Source organism: Dreissena polymorpha, chromosome 2 (genome assembly GCF_020536995.1).
Source record: "Dreissena polymorpha isolate Duluth1 chromosome 2, UMN_Dpol_1.0, whole genome shotgun sequence".
In the NCBI taxonomy this organism is placed as follows: Eukaryota; Metazoa; Mollusca; class Bivalvia; order Myida; family Dreissenidae; genus Dreissena; species Dreissena polymorpha.
The window spans coordinates 1,780,376-1,804,752 of NC_068356.1; the positions used below are offsets into that span (position 1 = coordinate 1,780,376).

The 24,377-nt window shown below is 37.4% G+C and overlaps 1 protein-coding gene across 1 annotated transcript in view; it reads left to right on the plus strand.

Annotated features, from left to right (window-relative positions):
* LOC127865600 (dynein axonemal heavy chain 6-like) overlaps nucleotides 1–22,843 on the plus strand; it is a 91,026-nt gene extending 68,183 nt beyond the window's left edge. The window contains 21 exon segments of the mRNA XM_052405464.1: nucleotides 475–660; nucleotides 1,545–1,717; nucleotides 2,028–2,208; nucleotides 3,199–3,378; nucleotides 4,677–4,783; nucleotides 5,477–5,592; nucleotides 7,869–7,880; nucleotides 9,110–9,267; nucleotides 9,680–9,830; nucleotides 10,397–10,604; nucleotides 11,637–11,730; nucleotides 12,485–12,670; nucleotides 13,226–13,381; nucleotides 14,018–14,122; nucleotides 14,923–15,037; nucleotides 15,561–15,682; nucleotides 16,690–16,947; nucleotides 17,953–18,199; nucleotides 20,379–20,542; nucleotides 21,757–21,979; nucleotides 22,223–22,843. Of these exon segments, the coding sequence (XP_052261424.1) occupies nucleotides 475–660; nucleotides 1,545–1,717; nucleotides 2,028–2,208; nucleotides 3,199–3,378; nucleotides 4,677–4,783; nucleotides 5,477–5,592; nucleotides 7,869–7,880; nucleotides 9,110–9,267; nucleotides 9,680–9,830; nucleotides 10,397–10,604; nucleotides 11,637–11,730; nucleotides 12,485–12,670; nucleotides 13,226–13,381; nucleotides 14,018–14,122; nucleotides 14,923–15,037; nucleotides 15,561–15,682; nucleotides 16,690–16,947; nucleotides 17,953–18,199; nucleotides 20,379–20,542; nucleotides 21,757–21,979; nucleotides 22,223–22,326 (3,246 nt within the window). The 3' untranslated portion in view covers nucleotides 22,327–22,843.
* Nucleotides 22,844–24,377: the final 1,534 nt, after the last annotated feature.

The window sequence follows — 24,377 nt, forward strand, 5'->3', positions numbered from 1 at the left end:
TATGTTTCCTGGACCTGTGTCTAAAAAATAAGTATTATGTATTCCTACTTTTGAGGGAAAAGTTCCTACTTTTTCCTACTTTTTTCCTACTTTTCTTGCAAAAGTAGTTCCTATTTTTTCCTACTTTTTGAAAAAAGGTCACTTGACAGCCTGTGTACATTCATAACTCCAAATCATAGTTTCCATGCCTGTACATTCATAACTCCAAATCATAGTTTCCATGCCTGTACATTCATAACTCCAAATCATAGTTTCCATGCCTGTACATTCATAACTCCAAATCATAGTTTCCATGCCTGTACATTCATAACTCCAAATAAATGTTTCCATGCATCCTTACATTTGTAAAGCTATCTTTTTTATTTTTAAATCCTTGCCATTTCATTATTTTTTAGTCATTAACAAATCATAACCAAATCTATATGATTTTTGTGTCTACACATTCTCAATTCTCCTACTCTGTGTTTTGTGTAGGCCAATCGTTGGATACGTAACATGGAGAACAAGAACGGTCTGAAAATCATCAAGCTGACAGATGGTAACTTCCTGCGTACGCTGGAGAACTGTATCCGTATTGGCATGCCAGTGCTGTGTGAGGACATAGGCGAGAGTTTGGATCCTGCGCTGGAACCAGTTCTTCTCAAACAGACCTTCATGTCGGTAAGTATTCTATAGAGTCTTGGCTTTAACATTCTCCTTAAACAGACCTTCATGTCCGTAAGTGTTCTATAGACTCTTGCCTTTAACGTTCTCCTTAAACAGACCTTCATGTCCGTAAGTTTTCTATAGACTCTTGCCTTTAACGTTCTCCTTAAACAGACCTTCATGTCCGGAAGTTATCTATAGAGTCTTGGCTTAAACGTTCTCCTCAAACACACCTTCATGTCTGTAAGTTATCTATAGAGTCTTGGCTTAAACGTTCTCCTCAAACAGACCTTCATGTCTGTAAGTTATCTATAGAGTCTTGGCTTTAACATTCTCCTTAAACAGACCTTCATGTCTATAAGTTATCTATAGAGTCTTGGCTTTATTATTCTCCTTAGGCAAACCATCATGTCCATAAGTTATCTATAGAGTCTTGGATTTAACATTCTCCTCAAACAGACCTTCATGTCTGTAAGTTATCTATAGAGTCTTGGCTTTAACATTCTCCTTAAACAGACCTTCATGTCCATAAGTAATCTATAGAGTCTTAGCTTTAACATTCTTCTTAAACATACCTTTATGTCTGTAAGTAATCTTTAGGCTCTTGGCTTAGATGATCTCTTAAAACAGTGCTTCATTACTGTAAGTACTCTATAGGGTTATTGTTGTGAATTTGGACACACCTCAGAGGAAAATAACATACATCCCCTCTTGTTGTGTTTACCTCAACTCATCACTTTTATATATATCTAGCAAGCTAGGAACTATTTGTTAAAAGAACTCTGTATCATTAGGGTGGAAATAAGTATTTAGAAGGGGAAATCACAATCCTAAAGGGCCAAATGAGTTTTATTGTGTGGAGCTAGCTGTTAACGCCTGTATGTGCTTGCCATGTTTAGGGAGGTCGGCTGCTGATCCGTCTCGGAGACAGTGACATTGACTATGACAAGAACTTCAAATTTTACATGACCACAAAGCTGTCCAACCCTCACTACCTGCCGGAAGTGTGCATTAAGGTGACCATCATCAACTTCACGGTCACCAAGTCAGGCCTGGAAGACCAGATACTCAGGTGAGATTACATACGCTTTGCTCTGGGAAAAGGGGTTTTAATTAATGTGCACAAACTGTCGTCCCAGATAAGCCTGTTCAGTCCATAAAACTGTCGAAGTAATTAGGGTCAAAGTCTATGTATAGGCTTTTTTCCATCTTAGAAAATATTTTTAGATTATTGAGAAGGTGTAATCTTTACAATTTTCAGAAGTTCACGTCTAACTTTTCACAATTCAAAAAATGTTGTGACTCGTTTTTTCATGATTCAAAGATAACCCTAAAGTTGTGTTAAATGATCCACTACATATTGTTGTTGTTGTTGTGTCCAGTGAGGTGGTGAGCCTGGAGCGCCCGGAGTTGGAGGAGCAGCGTAACCAGCTGATCACGAAGATCAACGCGGACAAAAACCAGCTCAAGGCCATCGAGGACCGCATTCTCAAGCTGCTCTTTGAGTCTGAGGGAAACATCTTGGACAACGAGGAGCTCATCAACACCCTCAATGACTCCAAAGTATGCAGCCAGTCTAGCAGCGGCTGAAAGTTGTGTTCACCATATTTTTTGGATTATAAAAAAAGTTTGAATATTAGCTAACATTTATTTAGAAAAATCCTCATTTAAGATGCTCCAGAATATAAGACACAGAAAACTTTTTCACCCCCAAAACTTAAATACAAATTTTTGATACAAAAATTGTTTGTATTGAAAATGAGATTGGGATGTGTTTTCTGTATTAGATTTTAAAATTGAAAGCCTTTAAGAAAAAAAGCTTGGTGTTTGCTTTCAGAACTGTATGAATTTTGATCACTGAGTTTAGCTGTCTAGATTGCAATAGAGTTGTTATCCCCCACCAGAGGTGGAGGGATATTTATTTGGCGTTGTCCACACGTCTGTCTGTCCTTCTGTCTTTCCGTCCGTCCGTCCGGCACTTTTGTGTCCGGAGCCATATCTTTAAGTGCTTTGGCGGATTTCATTGAAACTTAGTATGAGTATATATATGGATAAGAGGATGATGCACACCAAATGGTATTGTAAACCATCTGTTAATAACGGAGTTACTGCCCTTTGTATCTTGAAAAATAGTTTTGTTTGTGTCCGGAGCCATATCTTGGAAGTGCTTTGGTGGATTTCATTTAAACTTGGTATGAGTATATATATGGATAAGTGGATGATGCACGCCAAATGGCATTGTACGCCATCGGATAATAACGGAGTTATGGCCCTTTGTATCTTGAAAGAATACTTTTTTGAGTGTCAAATATAACGCTTTTGTGTCCAGAAGCATATTGGAGGGGGATATCAATTCAATGAATTTGCTTGTTCACCATGCTTCACTATAGTTCTGTTATTGCTTTTGTTATTACACATGTTGATTTTCAGATAATGACATGGTTTGCAGTTGCTTCAAATTTCATGTTGTTGCTGACTTCTACATAATTTTTTAACACAAACCTGTTCTCCATGCCTCCATAGTTCACCCTCGTTTTTTTTCTCGGCATGCAGGTAACGTCAGGTCACATCAAGCAGCGTCTAGCAGAGGCTGAGACCACAGAACAGAAGATCAGCGCCGCGCGTGAGAAGTACCGCGTGGTGGCTACCAGAGGCTCAGTCATGTACTTTGTGGTGGCAGACATGGGCGGAGTGGACCCCATGTACCAGTTCTCCCTAAAGTACTTCAAGGCAGTGAGTAGACCTGGTCCTGTATTCACCAAGACATTCTTAGACATTAGCCTAATAATAAAGAATATGAACTGTGCTCTGTATAAAGGGGGTTTAATGCAAGTGAGTAAAGTGTCATCCCAGATAAGCCTGTGCAGTCTACATAGGCTAATCAGAGACGACACTTTACGCTTAAACTGTATTTTAATATCATAAATACATACCTGCTATCCCTAGCTATACCTCCCCAGGCTAATCTGGGACGGCAAATTTACGCACATGAATTAAACCCCTTTTTCTCAGAGCACGGGCCATATTATTTTAATTGGAATGTTTAATAATTGCTTTTGAATCAAACTTGGCATCAACCACCTTTATTAAAATCATTTCATTTTTCATGAAGAACATTTTGTTAATGTCATAATTACCAGTAATATATTAAAAGTCTGGAAATATTATGCCTTTGTTCTAAGTCTGTTCTTTGTTTTTAAGTTTACAAATAGGTGGGTGAATAAAGACCCTAGTGCTGTAAACTGATAGTTGGCTTGATGATATATTTGATTGATTAATTTTATCAACAGAAGTCATGTAGTGTAAAGCAAACCTCTCAGATGGGCACTTTTACTCATGTGTAGTCCCATAGAAAATCAATATTAATTAAAGTGATATTATGGGCATTTTGCACTGTTAAATTGAGCTGAAAATAATTAACAGGTCAAAAGAGTTAGTTTAAATGTGGTTACTGACTAATTATCTGCAACTCATCTTGCTACCGGTTGTTCATAAAAATATATATTTTATATTTAATATCTTACATCACTCACCCAGTCCTCTAAGCGGAAATGATCCATGAATCAAAATTGTGTCTTTGTGTCGTATGAACGAATCTGCACTCAAACTCAATTTAGGTTCACATTGTACATGCGTGATAAGTTGTCAAACAAAGTACGGTTGATATTCAAATGCATTATTTTTGTCTTTCCGGGATATTGTTTTAGTATGTTGATGCTGCATTAACAAATAAAAGTGTATATGAAGTGAAAACACCAAAAATAAACAACGGTTGCGATATACACCTTTTAACTGTTAGATGCCCATAATATCACTTTAATTTTGGATTCAAGTTTTAAAGGCTTCATTTCCAAACCTAAGATACCAATGAGCAGCGTACAGCATAAACACTGAACAGTCTGAAAGTTACTCGCAGGCTGTTCTGGTTTAATTATGGTTGCCTATTATTTTGCTTCTGAATGGCAAAGTGTTAAACAAGGTTCTTATTGAGTTGATTTGGCAAATATGTTGCATTGTGGTTTTGATTTCAGCTCTTCAACATGACAATAGAAAACAGTGAGAAATCTGATGACCTTGCTACCCGCCTGCAGATCTGCTTGCGGGAAACCACTCTGTCTATATACAAGAATGTGGCAAGGTACAAGTTAATTACATGCAAACATGACAAAATGTGAATTGTATTGCAATTTGTCCTTAGAAGGGAAATAATTCTCAATGTTGTGAGATAGAGATTACCAATGGCCAAAATATGTTTCCATGCTGTCTTAACCAAATACCCATACTATGTCTATGTTTAAATCAAGTGCCCATGATGTGATTCCACGCTCACTATGGTCAAATACTACTTTTTATGTCCCCCACCACTATAGTGGGGGACATATTGTTTTTGCCCTGTCTGTTGGTCTGTTGGTTGGTTGGTTTGCGCCAACTTTAACATTTGCAATAACTTTTGCAATATTGAAGAAAGCAACTTGATATTTGGCATGCATATGTATCTCATGGAGCTGCACATTTTGAGTGGTGAAAGGTCAAGGTAAAGGTCATCCTACTAAATCAAAGCGGCACACAAGGGGACATAGTGTTTCTGACAAACACATTTCTTGTTTCCATTATGACTATGACCAATTACGGTAATTGTGTTTTCATGTGCGCACTGGCCTAGAGTCTCTGCTGTATTGATATTTTCACTATGCTTAAGAGCCAGCATTGTGTGTTTGCATGTTCATTATGGCTATGTGCCCTTACTCGGATACGATGATCACTATGACCATGTTCCCCTACTGTGTTTACATGCTCATTATGACCGAGTGCCTGTGCCGTGTGTTTCTAGAGGCCTGTTTGAGAAGGACAAGCTGGTGTTCTCATTCATGCTGTGTGTGGAGATCATGAGAAACGCTGAGGATATCTCTGTAGCAGAGTGGAACTTCTTCCTGCGTGGAGCTGCAGGTAGGAACACGCAAACCTATCACTGGAGCTCAATTGGTTGTTGTCAGCTTAAATACTACTAAAGTCTCCCAGGTACAGGAAAAACGCCTAGCTATACTCAGGGGTACTTAATTTTTAACATATTTTCCATACCCTGAGTACTTGGTAGTATACGTAAGAGTCTGGGGTACTTTTAAGTAGTACCTGAGCAAACAATGACCAATTGCGAATTGCTTGAGGGACATGTACTGGAAATACCAGGCTTTGAGTATGTTTGAAGGGTGTATATCCTGCATCAGCATTTGCAATCCACTTAATGAATAGTTTTTTAGCTCGACTATTATATATGAAATATATATAGTGGAGCTATCCTACTCACCCCGGCGTAGGCATGAGCGTCTGCGTTAACGTCTGCGTTAGTGTGCAAATGTTAAAGTTTTCGTACTACCCCAAATATTTTTGTCCCTTGACATATTGCTTTCATATAAACAAGAGCAGACAACTCTATCAAGCTTTTTGTCATAATTATGGCCCCTTTTCCACTTAGAATATGTAGCAATTAAATGTTAAAGTTTTCGTACTGCCCCATTTATTTTCATTGTCCCTTGACATATTGCTTTCATATTTTGCATACTTGTTTACCAACTTCACCCCAACCTATAAACAAGAGCAGACAACTATATCAAGCATTTTGTCATAATAATTGCTCCTTTTATACTTAGAATATGCATATTATTGATAAATCTATGATAAAGTTTGCGTTCTACCCCAAATATTTCCTATATCCTTTGACATAATGCTTTTATATGTTGCATACTTGTTTACCAACATGACCCCAACCTATAAACAAGAGCAGACCACTGTATCAAGCATTTTGACATAATAATGGCCCCTTGTACACTTAGATAATTGAACATTTTGCTTAAATTGCCATAACTTCTTTATTTATGATCACATTTTATTATTACTTTGACAAAACAATACCACAATGGATTCCACCCAAACAATACCCCACGCCCCTACCCAGAATCCCTTTTCCCCCCAACCTCACCCCCCCCTACCCCATTTTTTTTTTTTTAAACATCTTATAAATTGCCACACCCCACATTATACCCCCTCTCACCCCCCAACCCCCCTACCCCCCAAAAATTTTTTTGTTTGTTTGTTTTAAACATCATCTAATAAATTACCACGCCCCACATTATACCCCCTCTCACCCCCCCTACCCTCCCCCTCCTTTTGTTATTTTTGAAAGATCGTCTAATAAATGACCACACCCCACATTATACCCCCTCTCAACCCCCCCCCCCCCTAAAAAAAATTTTTTTTTTTCCTTTTTTTATTTTTGAAAGATCGTCTAAGAAATTTTTGAATATGAACAATTTCCCCATGATGGCTTACGTTATACTGTCAAGCACTCGAATAGTGGAGCGCGCTGTCCTCTGACAGCTCTTGTTTAAATAAGTCCATGCACATGTTTATTGAATCAAATATATTTGATTTAAACCCTAGTCAAAATAACAAGGACTAAAAAAAGTTGGATTCAATTTGTGTTTTTTTGCAACTTGTCAATTGAATAGGTGCTGCAAAGAAATTGTATAATTAAAGTACCTTATAGTCAATAAATTTGGATTGGTTTTCAAAACTGTTTAATTGAAAATTACTTAAACGTAGACTTACTGAACTGTTATTGGTCGTTTGCTCATGAATATGCCATAGTTTCTGTTAACCTGTAACACAAACTGTTTTTCTGCAAAAGTTTGTCTGCAAGAACAGTTAGTAGCATGTGTATCCATAGTATTGGCCTTCTTAATGAATACATTTAAATATTTGAAGTGTAAAGATTTAAAAACACACGTGTTTTATATGGAATTTCAAATTTAAATGTGTATTCCTGGACATAACAACAAAATTTGCATTTAAATAGGTAATGTTTTAACAAAATACAGACTAGACTATGCACCCTGTAGTAATCTGTATCAAATACAAAGTTTCTTATAATGTCAGTGATTCTGATTTGTTGCAAAGGTTTGTTACTATGTTTTACCTACTAATAAACCATCAACAAACTAACACAATTATGTGTTACGTATTTATAATAATGAAAATTATAGTAGTAATTGTCATTGATAAACAGTAAATAAATAAAAACTTCTAAAACAACAACAACAAAAAACTATTTTGCACTTCTTTTTTTTCAAGTGGATGTGTTAAAGTCATGATACAACTGGAGGGCCAATATTATGAGAATTAGGGATACATGTACACCTATCAATGTATTTGGTAACTATTTTCAGTGTCATCTGAAGGTGTGACCTAAACTGAGTATTTCTTGTAGTTACATTTCTGTTGTTGCACAGTTATTAATTTTGTTCATGAATGTTTAATAATTTGTTCACAATCATTGTAATTTTATTGTTTTCAACTTCTGATTGTTGTTTATATTATGATTGTGTTTGAGCAGTTAATGTTGAAATTATCATAAATTGAATGGGCAATATCAAGAAGCATAGCATTGTTAAAGGTGTAGTATATTAAAGCAATTGTTTATAATACAACACACATAAAAGCGAATTCTTAAGCCCCTATTACAATGCATGCGAATCTAAGTCACTGCCTGGCTTGACAGTAAGTGCCTAGTTTGTGTCCTGGCTGGGCATATACACAATTCCTAATGTGTCCTGAGTTGGGGTAAGCAGAGCTCCAGATAAGGATTTAGTCTAAAGGGTATTTCACCCCCTGATATTATTGTTAAAGCGTGTTTTACTCCTTTGTTTCAGCCATAAAGGGTATTTAGGAATATTTAGGGGTATTTTCCATTTCCGTGGAAAACTGACAAAGTAAATGGTCGCTTAAAACGTCCCTTTTTTGATCCACAAACATGATGGGCCGCAATTTTATTGCAAGCGTATTTTGATTGACTTACTTTTTATTCAAAGGTTAACTTACACTAAAAAATCAACTGGATTATTGGTTAAACCGGTAACGCACTTTAATCGATTTAAAATACGTACCAATATTTGTATTGCGTTTTGTTACATACTGGGCCGATTTTTAATGCGTTTTTTTATTTTCTCCATGCGTAAATACGCAGATACGCCTCTTATCTGGAGCTCTGGGGGTAAGTGCTATTTTCTGGTTCTAATTATTCTCTGAGCCAGTAGCAGAAAACTTGCTGCCTAAACTCGATTTTTGCTAAGAAGAGACTTCCTTTTTGAACAAAATAGATCACATAAGCATAACGTGTTGTCAACACTATGTATATACATTAACTCTTTCAGTGCGGGAACCGAATTTTGAAGGCCTTTGCAAACAGTTTGGATCCAGATGAGACGCCACAGAACGTGGCGTCTCATCTGGATCCAAACTGTTTGCTATTCTGATAGTATTTTTTGAAAAAAAAAATGAAGAAAATGCTAATTTTAGAAATTCAGCAGACGACATTTTAGCAGACGAAAAATTTCCCAGCATGCAAAGGGTTAAGTCCAGCTTTTCCAGAACATGGCTTATCTATCTTGCCCTCTCCCTGTGTGTGTAGGTCTGGACAAGGAGCGACCCCCCAAGCCTAGTGTCAATTGGATCAACCGTCTGGTGTGGAACCAGGCGTGCGACCTCAGTGAATCTGTGCCTGCATTCAGGGGCATCTACAATGACCTTACCAAGACGCCTTGCTGGGTGAAACTCGGGGAGCATAAGGTAAGCAGGTTTTCTTAATGTTCAGTGTCTGATATGAGCCTCTTTTTAAGGAAAACTGGTCATAATGCATGTGCTTAAAGTGTCATCCCAGATTAGCCTGTGCGGCCTCCTAGGTAAGTAGATCTTGTTGAGGGGATGTGCTCTGCACAAGAGCTGTAAATCATGCTTCCCTAGTGTTACAGTAATTGGACTTTGTTAGTTTTTTGTACTTAATTTTTAAATAATAAATGCACTTAACTATATTCCACCGAACCCTTATTTATATGTCTAGAGCAATCCCTGAACGATTAACACATTCCTTGTTTCTTCAGAATATACAATGTACAGTACCCTTTTTGTTTTGCATTAAATAAAACAGTATTGCCAGCAGTTATTTACCTACTATCACTTCTGTATTGTTTCTATGATGCAGATCCAAGCCAACCCTGAGACGGATCCGGGCTATGGACCTGTGCCTGACCCGCCCCAGGAAGGAGAGGACAAGGACATTGTGGATGATGGGCAGGTCAAGGGACACTGGGACAAGAGGCTCACCAGCTTCCAAAAACTCATGTTCATTAAAGGTAAACATTGCCCTATTGAAATGTCCAACTGATGGTAAACTGACTAAGAAATCATTCAGACGAGTGACAACCTTCTGATACTACTTGTATGGTATGTGTTTAAAAATACTGAAGCATGTGTTGAAATTTACTCTAAATAACAAAATATTGCAAGACCTGAGGCAGAGCAAATTATGTCATAGTGGGTGTTTGCAGTTTTGACTATCAACCATTAAATTTGGGCTGTATTACAAATAAGAAAGCTTTGATGTGATTTTGTGTAGAATACACTTTAGTTCACTATACATTGTATTTAGTAATAATACAAGTCAAACTGTCCAAAAGCTGAAGTCTGTTAATTCACATTTTGTTTAGGTGTACACAAACACACATTTTTAATTCTTCTTCAATTTGTTACGTCCAAATTTTAAATTTAAATTTTGTTTTATTATTTTAAATCTTAAGCTCTGTAGTCTACAATAATTTAAACACAAAAATTCTCTGGTTTATTGGTTTTCCAGAAGCATGAGCATATCCAATATGCTGGAATACGCGATAATGATAAATTTATTTTTTTCTGTTCGCAGTTTTCAAGGAGGAGCAGACAGTGTTTGGCATCACAGACTTTGTGCGTGAGAACCTTGGTAACCAGTTTGTGGAGTCTCCCAACGTGGCCCTGCAGACCCTGTATAACGACATGACTAAGGTGTCCCCGTTGGTGTTCGTACTCAGCACAGGCTCCGACCCCATGGGCGCATTCCTGAGGTTTGCTAGGGAGAAGGGATTCACAGACAAGTAAGTAAAGGCAATCTCTCATACATTTCACTTGTGTGGCAAAAGCTGTGTCTTTTATTTCAAGTGCCCCGTTGTTTTTTTGATTGTGGTGCGGCTTTTATTTCTCAAGTAATTGCTTTGTGGCAAAATTTAATATGGTGGTCATTCACATGTGCTTGTTGTGTGATTCAGGATACAGTCTATCTTTCTGTGTTTCAGGATACAGTCTATCTCTCTGTGTTTATGATACAGTCTATCTCTCTGTGTTTCAGGATATAGTCTATCTCTCTGTGTTTCAAGATAGTCTATTTCTCTGTGTTTCAAGATACAGTCTATCTCTCTGTGTTTCAGGATACTGTCTATCTCTCTGTGTTACAAGATACAGTCTATCTCTATGTGTTTCAGGATACAGCCTATCTCTCTGTGTTTCAGGATAAAGTCTATCTCTCTGTGTTTCATGATACAGTCTATCTCTCTGTGTTTCAGGATACAGCCTATCTCTCTGTGTTTCAGGATACAGCATATCTCTCTGTGTTTCAGGATACAGCCTATCTCTCTGTGTTTCAGGATACTGTCTATCTCTCTGTGTTTCATGATACAGTCTATCTCTCTGTGTTTCATGATACAGTCTATCTCTCTGTGTTTCAGGATACAGCCTATCTCTCTGTGTTTCAGGATACAGTCTATCTCTCTGTGTTTCAGGATACAGTCTGTCTATGTGTGTTTCAGGATACTGTCTATCTCTGTGTGTTACAGAATACAGTCTATCTCTCTGTGTTTCAGGATACAGTCTAAATCTCTGTGTTTCAGTAAACAGTCTTTATCTCCATGTTTCAGGATACAGTCTATCTCTCAGTGCTTCAGGATACAGTCTATCTCTCTGTGTTTCAGGATACTGTCTATCTCTGTGTGTTTCAGAATACAGTCTTACTCTCTGTGTTTCAGGTTACAGTCTAATTCTTTGTGTTTCAGGATACAGTCTATCTTGCTGTGTTTCAGGATACAGTCTATCTCTCTGTGTTTCAGGATACAGTCTAATTCTTTGTGTTTCAGGATACAGTCTATCTCGCTGGGTCAAGGACAGGGTCCTGTAGCTGAGAAGATGATCAAGAGTGCTATCGTCAGCGGTGACTGGATCTTCCTTCAGGTATGTACACAAATGGTATTACATATTGCATTATGGGCACAACATGTTCAAGATGTTTTGTCTGTAATGACACTATTAACTATGTCATCTTACAGGTACTGAAACACTCAGTATGGCATTTAAATGTAAAGACCATGGCCCGGTGTCTAGAATACATGTAGTCTTTTTTTTGCTCAACTCAGAAGATGAGATTTGAGTATCCACTCAGTGTTGAAAATGTGGATCAGCTCACAAACAAACTCGAACCTCATTTATAAAAATATACACATATTCCTGCTTAACTCTGGGTTGAGTCACACTCAATTTTGATCAAACTTATCTAAAAAAACTGAAAGTTGAAGCATAAAATTGACTTAAGTATGTTAGTTGTAATAGGGCCAAGACAAAATAAAAAAAATCCTCAAACCTATGCTCTCTGCACCCTAGAACTGCCACCTGGCTGCCTCGTGGATGTTGTCGCTATCTGTTTTTCCTTGACGTATGTTCTCTTCCCCCTAGAACTGCCACCTGGCTGCCTCTTGAATGCGGTCTCATGATCTATGTTCTGTACCCACTAGAACTGCCACCTGGTTGCCTCGTGGATGCGGTCTCATGATCTATGTTCTGTACCCCCTAGAACTGCCACCTGGCTGCCTCGTGGATGTTCGCTATCTGTTTTCCCTTGACGTATGGTCTCTCCCCCCTAGAACTGCTACCTTGCTGCCTGGTGAATGCGGTCTCATGATCTATGTTCACTATATTCTCTACCCCCTAGAACTGCCACCTGGCTGCCTCGTGGATGCTGTCGCTGGAGGAGCTGGTAAAGGACATCTCCGAGAAACCAGACACGATCCACGATGAGTACCGTCTCTTCCTCAGCTCCATGCCCACCAACAAGTTCCCCGTCAGTGTCCTACAGAACAGTGTCAAGGTCACCAATGAGCCGCCCAAGGGACTCAAGGTTGGTGCATGTAATCTGTGTGGTCACATGATCACATGATATGCTTTTCAAACTGCATAGTTGTCAAGATTACAGTTGTAAACATTTGTTAAGTATTAAAAATAAAATATGCTTTTCAAACTGCATAGTTGTCAAGATTACAGCTGTAAACATTTGTTAAGTATTCAAAATTAAATTGCATTGTTAAAATTTACTAATCAAAGTTTAGAATTGTTTTTGAGAATTTTTACAAATAAACATACATTTTAAGTTGTTTTTCCATTCAAGCTATTACAGTATAACGTTTATCTAAGTTCAGCTTGAATATAAATTATAAATGCAGAGTTATTTAAACAAAATATCACAACAGTTGAAATTTTGTAAAATGACCTTTATAACCTTCAAGGTGTTTATCAAAATTGCTACATTATCATGAAACCAATAATATTGTCATTGTTAATCAAAAGTCAACAGTTATTTCATCAAAAGTTTGATAGAAAGAATTTTAAACAATAACTTATTTTATCCTTGTTACCTGTCATCCTCTTAAAATCAAACATCTCATGTGTGTACCAGGCAAACACAAGAAGGGCATTTGCAGAGATAACGCCCAACTTCTTTGAGGACCATGTACTGGGTGCAGACTGGAGACGCATTGTGTTTGGCATCTGCTTTTTCCACGCCATCATTCAGGAGAGAAAGAAGTTTGGAGCCCTTGGATGGAACATTAAGGTAGGGGATTTATGGGTAATTTCTCATAGATATTTGTTTATTGCCATCAAATGTTTCACAAAACTCCTAATGGAATTAAATGGAAGGAATGCCGTTTCTAAACAAATTCTTTTAAAACTACACTCTTCGCTAAATTTTAGGTACCCAACTGCTGCCTGTATCAACCCCAGATCATATTCTTAGAATATGAAGTATGATATTTTCAAGGATTTATAAAGCAATTATTCAGGGTGTCAAATCTTTACATGTATATTCTTCTTTATATTCTTATCAGTTCCTTCCAAGATGAACATTTTTATGCCCCCAAAGAAGGGCATATAGTGATCGGACCGTCCGTCCGTCTTTCCGTCACACTTTGCGTTTAGGTTTCGCGTTTAGGTTTCGAAAAATTCTCATAACTTCTACGTCCCTTCACATAGGAACTTGATATTTGGCATGCATGTGTATCTCATAAAGCTGCACATTTTGAGTGGTGAAAGGTCAAGGTCATCCTTCACGGTCAAATAAAAAAAAAAACATGTATCAAAGCGGCGCAGTAGGGGGTATTGTTTTTCTGACAAACACATCTCTTGTTTATGCTTTAAAATGACTAATTAAACAAGCAATACAAGATTATTTTGTACTGTTCTATTTCAGTATGAGTTCAATGACAGTGACAGGGAGTGTGCCCTGCTCAACCTTCAGATCTTCTGTCAGGAGGGCAACATACCGTGGGATGCCCTCGGCTACATTACTGGAGAGGTAACCACTGTGCTGCAGAGCTTCAACTCACCATGTCATATGACTGACCTCAATCAGCTGTTTGAATCTCATTCTTGAATTGTCATAGGTTCAAATCATAAAAGCTACCTCATTAAATATCAAGCCCAGTGTTCAGAAACTTCTTAAGCGGAATCTCAAGTTATACTGGTGTTTTTGTCCCTGATTAGCCTGTGCAAACTGCAGGCTAAGAAGGCTAATATAGGGAAACACTGTGCACATGCATTACTTTCTGTTTTCCCATATCCCGGTCATATGATTGCTGTCCCCTACCGGTTTCACCGGAGCGGACTTATGGTTTGCGCTCTGTGTGTCCGTCCGTGAGTCTGTGAATCTGTCACACTTTTCTGGATCCTGCGATAACTTGAAAAGTTCTTAATATTTTTTCATGAAACTTGAAATATGGATAAATGGCAATATGGACATTATGCGCGTCATTTCATTTTGTTCATACGTCAAAAATTCTGGTTGCTATGGCAACAAATAGACTAGATATACTGCTCAAAATGGTGGTTTTCTGGATCCTGCGATAACTTTTAAAGTTCTTAATATGTTTTCATGAAACTTGCAATATGGATAGATGGCAATATGGACATTATGCACATCATTTTATTTTGTTCCTACGTCAAAAATTGTGGTTGCTATGGCAACAACAAAAAAAAAACATTTCTGAAAATGGTGGAATTTCTGACAATGGTGGAGCCGGTAGGGGATTATATTGCTTGACAATAGCCTTGTTATCAGTGCCTCCTACTACATGTTGCTATTCTACATGATTTCAGATCACATACGGAGGTCGTGTCACTGACAACAAGGACCAGCGCTGTCTGAGGACAATCCTTAAGATATTCTTTGCGGAGGAAACACTGGCAGAGGACTACAAATATTCACCCTCAGGTCTGTACAGCTGCATACTTAAAGACCTTGCCCTCTGAAAATAATTTCATGCATGCTTGAATGGCATCAGTTGTCATGGACAAAAATATTTTAAGTCATGGAAACTTATTTCATTAGTAAATAATGAATTAAATATGTTTATTTCCAAAAAAGGCATTGTTTGAATGGAATGTAAATTTCCTGAACACTTGCTTCAAACTTACTGTTGTGTTACTTGGATGTATTAAATGTATGAACACTATATGACTAATAATAAGCATATCATTAATATTGAGCAAAATTTGATTTTTTTTAAAGATCTGTAATAATTATGTTTATGAGAGTGATTTTTTTTAAATTGTTAAATCATTGTAGCCAGAGCTTTTACCAAGGTCTTGTATGAATTCATCTGTATTCAAGTGTTTGTATGAATTCATCTGTATTCAAGTGTTTGTATGAATTCATCTGCATTCAAGTGTTTTTAATTAAGCTTTTCGAGTATCTTCATAATGTTTAATCAAATTACCCGACAATTATATTTCAGGCACATACTTTGCTCCCAGCATGCCTAAGCTAGAGGAGGTCCGCCAGTACATCGAGGGTCTGCCGCTGATTGATGACCCAGAAATCTTTGGCATGCACACCAATGCCAACATCTCCTTCCAAGTGAGTACACACCCTTAAGTGTATAGAGATACTCATGGAGGCCTTGGATGCATTTAGTGCTGAAGAAAACATGTTTTCATTTTAATTATACATACTATGGTATTCGATTTATTTTGAAAATTTTGTAAAATTCATCCATTCTTCTGTTTTGAGGTGGTCTTTGACAGATCTCTAATTAATTGTGGATGTTTATAAAGGGAATTGCTCACAATTTGGTAAAATGATGATTTCCAAAACAGTTTTCGAATATTAAAAAAAATAATGTATGCATTACGTTTACAATACCAAGATAACCCTTTCGAGCAAGAAAAATGTTTAAAATATTAGTTAATTAAGGGATAATTATCATTAGAAATGGATAAAATAATAAAGCGCTTGTAAAGCTTTTCCTTGATCAAATATTTTGAGTATTAAAATATTGGTTATATTTCACTGACCAATGTGAATGGCTGCGTGGTGCAATGGTAGAGCATTTGCTTTTGTTTACAGAGGACGCGGGTCTAATCCCAGGGATGGCAAATTTTTTATTTAACTGTTTTTCCCTTCTATTTTAATTAGAAAGACTATTAAAAACATAATGGATTTGTTAGTAAACATATTTAAGGACATTTTTCAAAATTTCAAAAATCTACGAACAAGTCCTTTTAAGGGGATATTTTTAAAGCAGATAGTTCAAAAACTGTTAGGTATTATATTTGGATGACATTTGATTCAAATCTTCCAGTTTGTTGCAATTAAACCATGTTCTGGGAATACTGGGCTTTATGCATGTGCGTTAAGTGTTGTCCCAGACAAGCCTGTGCAAACCACAGTCATGCTTTTATTGTATTTTTCGTTGAACAAAAATCCAGTCTAGGCAGAAACTGTCATCCCTGATTAGCCTCTCCAGATTGCACAGTCTTATCTGAGACCGCACATGCATTAAACACAGTTTACCCTGAATGATACTCAATTGCTTTTTTCTTCTATCTGTTTCTACTGATGTCCATCTCTTTCCGTGTGTTCAGACCCAGGAGACACAGAAGCTGATCAACACCATCCTGGATGTGCAGCCGCGCATGTCGGGCGGCTCCAGTGGCAAGTCGAATGACGACATCGTCTATGAGCTGGCCGAGAGCATCCTTGGCAAGCTGATGGACAAGCTGGACATTGACCTGGCCAATCGGGAGATGTTTGAGCCCGACGAGAAGGGCCGCCTTAACTCCCTGACCACCGTACTCACCCAGGAGGTGGAGAGGTTCAACAAGCTCCTCCATGTCATCAAGGTAACCGTAACCAGTCAAGGTCACCATAGGGCAGTGCATAATATGTCCCGGTAACAACTGGTAGGGCAGAGGTTCAATCTCAACTGTGATTGTGTTCTTAAGATCTCCCCAGGGAGACTATGTATTAGTTCTACTCAGGAAACGGACTCAAGGGTGTGTAAATAAGCATTAGGCTTTTCATGCAATCTAAATAATTAGGTTTTAACTAAACTTACCGTAACCACACCTTGCAGAGGACAAAGATAATCTAAACTAACAGGGAATCATATGAGTCTTGTTCTGAGAAAACTGGGCATAATGCATGTGTGTAAAGTGACATCCCAGATTAGCCTGTGCAGTCCGCACAGGCTAATCAGGGATGACACCTTCTGCCTAAACTAGATTTTTTGCTAAAAAGAGACTTCATTTAAACGAAAAATGTCAAAAGCGGAAAGTGTCGTCCCTGATTAGCCTGTGCGGACTGCACAGGCTAATCTGGGACGACACTTTACGCACATGCATTAAGCCCAATTTTCTCAGAACAAGACACATATTTTAAAAAAGCACACCACATTCAGCAGTATAAAGAATATTGGTACTAATAGGTTCTGGTTTATAGTGTATACCACATGGTATATTGGAAACTGTTTAATTTTTATCAAGGACTAGGTGATTATAGAACATAGTGTATTCAATAGCTTCTCTTTACAAGTTTCTAATACCAGTGAAAAATGATTTTGTTTCCAGCATGGTGCATGTTTCACTTTACAAGAAAGCTAATTTGAACATAATTAATTATGTAGTGTTCTAGATTGATATTGTTATTCAAATGTTGGCCTCGAATAGTAAACGGTAGATTTATTTTCAGCACGGCATGTATTCATGACAGAAAATTAAAAGGATGGTAATATTATTGTAAAGTTCTATAGTCAACAATATATTGCAAATGATATCACAAAAACAGTTCAAAGAATCTTCTGTTTTCATTTTTGTTTTTAATATAATAGCCAATTATTGTGCTTTCAGAATTCCCTAAAGAACCTCCAGAAGGCAATCAAGGGCTACGTGGTGATGAGTGAGCAGCTGGATGCTGTATACAACTCGTTCCTCAACAGCCAGGTGCCCATCATGTGGGCAGACGCTGCCTATCCGTCACTCAAGCCCCTGGGCTCCTGGGTGCAGGACCTCGTGTACCGGTGTGCCTTCATTGACAGCTGGATACAGCACGGACAGCCCAAGTCCTTCTGGATGAGTGGCTTCTTCTTCCCACAGGGTACGTGCACCATGCAACATGAGAGCTAGTGTTATTAAACATTGTACAACAAATTAAATTTAAGATTCAAATGTTGTTTGAAGATTTGTAACTGCAACAACCTCTATGATAAGTACATTTCAGTTATTCTATAAATTTTGTTGTGTATGCCCGTTATTGAAGAAACATTTTTAGCTCATCTATTTTTTGAAAAAAAATTATGAGCTATTGTCATCACCTTGGCGTCGGCGTCGGCGTCCGGTTAAGTTTTGCGTTTAGGTCCACTTTTCGTAGAAAGTATCAATGCTATTGCATTCAAACTTGGTACACTTACTTACTATCATGAGGGGACTGGGCAGGCAAAGTTAGATAACTCTGGCGTGCATTTTGACTGAATTATGTGCCCTTTTTATACTTAGAAAATTGAAAATTTTGGTTAAGTTTTGCGTTTAGGTCCACTTTTTTCAGAAAGTATCAATGCTATTGCATTCAAACTTGGTACACTTACTTACTATCATGAGGGGACTGGGCACGCAAAGTTAGATAACTCTGGCGTGCATTTTGACAGAATTATGTGCCCTTTTTATACTTAGAAAATTGAAAATTTTGGTTAAGTTTTGTGTTAAGGTCCATTTTATTCCTTAAGTATCAAAGCTATTGCTTTCATACTTGCAACACTTACTAACTACCGTAAGGGGACTGTGCAGGCAAAGTTATGTAACTCTGACTGGCATTTGGACGGAATTATGGGCCCTTTATACTTAGAAAATTGAAAGTTTGGTTAAGTTTTGTGTTTTGGTCCACTTTACCCCTAAAGTATCATAGATATTGCTATCATACTTGGAACACTCGCAAACTATCATAAGGGTACAGTAAAAGGACAAGTTGCATAACTCTGGATGTCATTTTTACGGAATTATGGCCCTTTTTTGACTTAGTAACTTTGAATATATGGTTAAATTTTGTGTTTCGATCCACTTTACTTCTTAAGTATCAAGGCTATTGCTTTCAAACTTCAAATACTTTCATGCTATCATGAGGTTACTGTACCTGGCAAGTTGAATTTTACCTTGACCTTTGAATGACCTTGACTCTCAAGGTAAAATTATTAAATTTCTCTAAAATTGCCATAACTTCTTTATTTATGATTAGATTTGATTGAAACTTTGACTAAACTACTCTTACCTGACATACCACTATAGACTCCACCCAAACCATCGCCCGTGCCCCCCAACCCCCCCCCCCTATTTTTTTTTTTTTTTTTTTTTTTTTTTTTTTTTTAAGATCATCTCACAAATGACCACCACACCCTCACACTATACCCACCCCCCCCCCCCACCCCACCCCCTCCCCAATTTTTTTTTTAAACGGTTAAAAAACAAAACTATTTTTATTATTTTATGTTTGAAATACCGTCCAACCATCGCACCCAAGAATCCCCCCCCCCCTCCACCCCCCCTCCCCCCACCCGAATCCCCCCCCCCCTATTTTTTTTTTTTTTTTTTTTTTTAAGATCATCTCACAAATTACCACCACACCCTCACACTATACCCCCCTACCTCACCCCCCCCCCCCCCCATTTTTTGTTATGAAATGGTTAAAAAACACAAATATTTATTTTTATTATTTTATGTTTGAAATACCGTCCAACCATCGCACCCAAGAATCCCCCCCCCCCCCCCCCCCCCAATTTTTTTTTTCCTTTTTTTCGCATTTTTGGAAGAAAATGTAATAAATGTCCACACCCCTACACAATGCACCGCTCTTCACTCCACCCCTCCCTCCTTTGTGATTGAAAATGAGAGTCCCTTCACCTTTAAAAAGAAAATAGATGAGCGGTCTGCACCCGCAAGGCGGTGCTCTTGATTAATCTTCATTGTCTGTATTTTGTGAGCTAAACATTCAGTCATTACTAAAATTCATCAGAAGGTATGTTATTAGGCAGGGCCCATAATTGTTCTGATATTAAACTTATTTATAATTCATGTTAGAATTAAGTCAACGATATTGTTATTTTCAAAATGGAAGTAGTTTCCGATTCTTTTTTTATCAATGTTCATTTTTTAGATCCCACTATGGAACAAGCTTGTCTACAATACTTCTTTGCTTTGTCTCTTTAAGTTTTAATTTGACAAAGTTAATAAATTCCTGCCTCCAGCAACTAACACAGTAAAGTACAAAGTTGTTTGTTCGCTTGCAGGTTTCCTGACAGGCTCACTGCAGAACTACGCCAGGAAGTACAACCTGCCCATTGACCACCTGAGCTTCAAGTACATCGTGTACCCCTTTGTAAGGGACCAGAAGGAAGTTCACAAACAGACACAGGAGATCAAGTTTGGAGAGGAAATGGAGATGGACAAAGGCGTATGTTCAAACACTGCTTTATATGCAATATACTTGCTGGTTAGCTCTCATGGCTGCTTGCTTGCTTTACTTGAGCACTTAAATGGACTTGTTGACAAATTTTGGAATTCTTTGAAGTTCGTTATTAACTTGAGAAATTTTAACATTGGAACATAAGAGCTGCAACATAAAACAAGAAAAAAATTAAGCAAGAAAAAAAATGGTTCCCCATCTGTATTACAACAATGATCTTTGAGTTTAAAAACTACTGCTTATACCACTGATCCCTTTTGGCTATTACATTATATCATGCATTGTATGCTTGTGTAAAATACAATGTATAACAGAAGAAAGACTACATATTATTCAATTGTTCTGCGCTTTTAACACTTTTTACCATATAATTATCAAAAAAAACAAGTGGAAAAACTGACATTTTAACAATCTTTGAACAAGATGTGTTTGTGAAACACAATGTCCCCCTATATGATGTTTGACATTGTAGGATGACCTTGACCTTGTGAAGGATGACCTTGACCTTTCACCACTCAAAATGTGCAGCTCCATGAGATACACATGCATGCCAAATATCAAGTTGCTATCCTCAATATTGCAAAAGTATTCATAAAATAAGCGATTTGGGCCACATATATTTGACCTCTGACCTTGAAGGATGACCTTGACCTTTCACCACTCAAAATGAGCAGCTCCATGAGATGCACATGCATGCCAAATATCAAGTTGCTATCTTCAATATTGCAAAAGTATTCATAAAATGAGCGATTTTGGCCACATATAATTGACCTCTGACCTTGAAGGATGACCTTGACCTTGACCTTTCACCACTCAAAATGTGCAGCTCCATGAGATACACATGGATGCCAAATATCAAGTTGCTATCTTCAATATTGCAAAAGTATTCATAAAATGAGCGATTTTGGCCACATATATTTGACCTCTGACCTTGAAGGATGACCTTGACCTTGACCTTTCACCACTCAAAATGTGCAGCTTCATGAGATACACATGCATGCCAAATATGAAGTTGCTATCTTCAATATAGCAAAAGTTATTGCAAAATGTTAAAGTTGGCGCAAACAGACAGACAGACCAACAGACAGGGCAAAAACAATATGTCCCCCACTACTATAGTGGGGGACATAAAAAAAATGAGGACTAACATGTAGATGCCACTGTAAAGGCCCAAAAGTGTACAAGGTCTGTGTTTGTAACAGCTGAAGGTGCCAGAGGATGGTGTGCTGGTACATGGCATGTTCATGGAGGCGTGTCGCTGGGACATGAGCACCATGACAGTGGTGGACTCGCTGGCTGGGGAGATGAATGCCGAGCTGCCCATGCTACACATGCAGCCGGAGATGGACTTCACGCCTGACAAAGCTGAGTACGAGGCACCGCTCTACAAGACCTCCGCACGAGCTGGGACCCTCTCAACCACTGGTAAACACTTTATAAGTTATATTCGTACGGATATTGTAGGATATTTGTTGGTACATATACTTGAATGTTGATACTAAATACAAAAAAATCTCGCAAAACTAGTACATTTATTACAAACAGTATCTCATGTACGTATGTTGACCTAGAACACGAGTTGCACACAATACTTTATGTATGCTTGTTGAGCTAGTTAATGTAAACACAGTCCCTCAATATCTCATATAAATATGTTGATTCTTACAGGGCACTCAACAAACTACGTGGTAGCAGTGTACCTGCCGTCCAAGTTCTCTCAGGACTACTGGATAGCCAAGGGGGCGGCTCTGCTCTGTCAGCTGAACGAGTAACAGGAGGAATACAGGCCGTTCTCAGCTGTAGTGTTGTACTGCTGGAAACTTTATAATTGTTTACTTGTGCAAAAAGAACATTTATGAATTGTGAAATATGCTATGCTATGTAAATTGTACATTGTGCTTTTGTTAGGACCTTGTCGTGTTATTTATTGTTGCTGACATTCTGGTTAGAATTTAATGTGGTTTGTTGTGTAGTCTGTGATATTGAACTGAAATGCTTTGCATTTGGACTGAAATGCTGATTTGTTGCTTCCTTAATGATGATTGAATGTTGTTATAACTAAGTATTGATTGCCATGCTGTGATATATTTTAGTTGTAAGCTGAACCTATAGACATTCCGTCTCTTTTTGTAATGTCAAAGATAAAATAAGCTCCGTCCAGTATTGACAACTTCCAGATTATATTCCTGTTGTAAGATTGTATTCTATCGCCTTGGAGACATTTTGTTTTATAGATTTTTGTTATTCTTGTGAGTAATCACTCTGTGATGAATAAACTCTTTACACTTAGACTCTTGTTTATTTTTAAAATTCCTATTTGATATATATATATGTATATTATATGAGTCGTGTTCTGAGAAAACTGGGCAAAATTCATCATGCATGTGCGTAGAGTGTAGACACAGATTAGCCTGTGCAGTCCGCACAGGCTACAGTCCGCACAGGCTACAGTCCGCACAGGCTAATCAGGGAGGACACTTTCTGCCTGAATTAGATTTTTGCCAAGAAGAGACTTCAATTAAACGAAACATATCATAAAAGCAGAAAGTGTTGTCCCTGATTAGCCTGTGCAAACAGCACAGGCTAATCTGGGACGACCCTTTACACACATGCATTATTCCCAGTTTTCCAGAACGCGACAGACACACACATATATATATACACTCTGTCTTGCATGTCTGTCAGTGATTATAAAATTTAACGATTATAACTTTCAATATAAAATAAAATAAAAGTTCAGAAGAACATGTGTCGAAAAATGCGATATATAGAGGATATCTGTTGGATTCGGTGGATTATCGATTTTAATTCACGAGTGATCATAAAAAATATATATTATTTATGATCACAAGTGAATTACAATGATATTCCACCGAATTCAACAAATTTTCTTTTTATTTGATGCTTTGTTTCACAGTTTATATAAATTGTTAAAGAGTTTAACAAAAGAATTTCGCTGAAATAATGACGTCATTTCGTCAAAAAAATGATGTCATTTCACAGTAAACAGTGAAAATTATTGATAATTCACTGATATTTCTCTATAAACCACCGGAAAGCATTAAATAAAAGCCAGATATTTAATTCTGAAATTGAAAACGGCTGTACAGTCAAATTCGCCAGCATGTATATCATGCATGTACGATGTGAATCTAAACTTAGTTTAACGGTTTACTTTAAATTTCTGCAACGATATATATTCATACGACACACGAACACTAACTGTGGTCCTAATAAAAAACGAATGCTTTGTTTATTGTAAGAAAATATGTTGGTCACAATCGACTCGGGCGCTAATTTGTCTTTGCTGCATTTTATGAAATTAGTATTTAATGTATAATGTTTCTTGCCTATTTTGTGTTATTGTAACATATTTTATCAATTCATTACAATTAAACACATATAAAAAATCGTATAATCCCGCTTAAAACTGTATAGTCATTGATCAAGATACAGAAATAAGACTTGTTTTCTCTTTAACTGACAATCCAATGAACATACTACAACATGTAGGCACAAATGTTCATCGGACTACCTTCAAGCTCAAATTTGTGGTCAAAGCTCAAAACACAGCACTAAATTATGAAAATAAGGTGTTTTTTTGGTCTATACTGTTACCTTGCATTAAAGTATTTTAGGATCACTTTTCACTTACATTTATTATATGATTATGTTGAAAGGCAATGTCAAACTAAATTGAGAAAAAAGGGTTTGTTAACACTATAACATCACAGTAAATAAAAGATTTTTTTTAAATTGCACAACGATTGTTGGCTGCTTATCTTAACCATGCATGTTTCAGAAAGAAGACAAGTAAGACCTC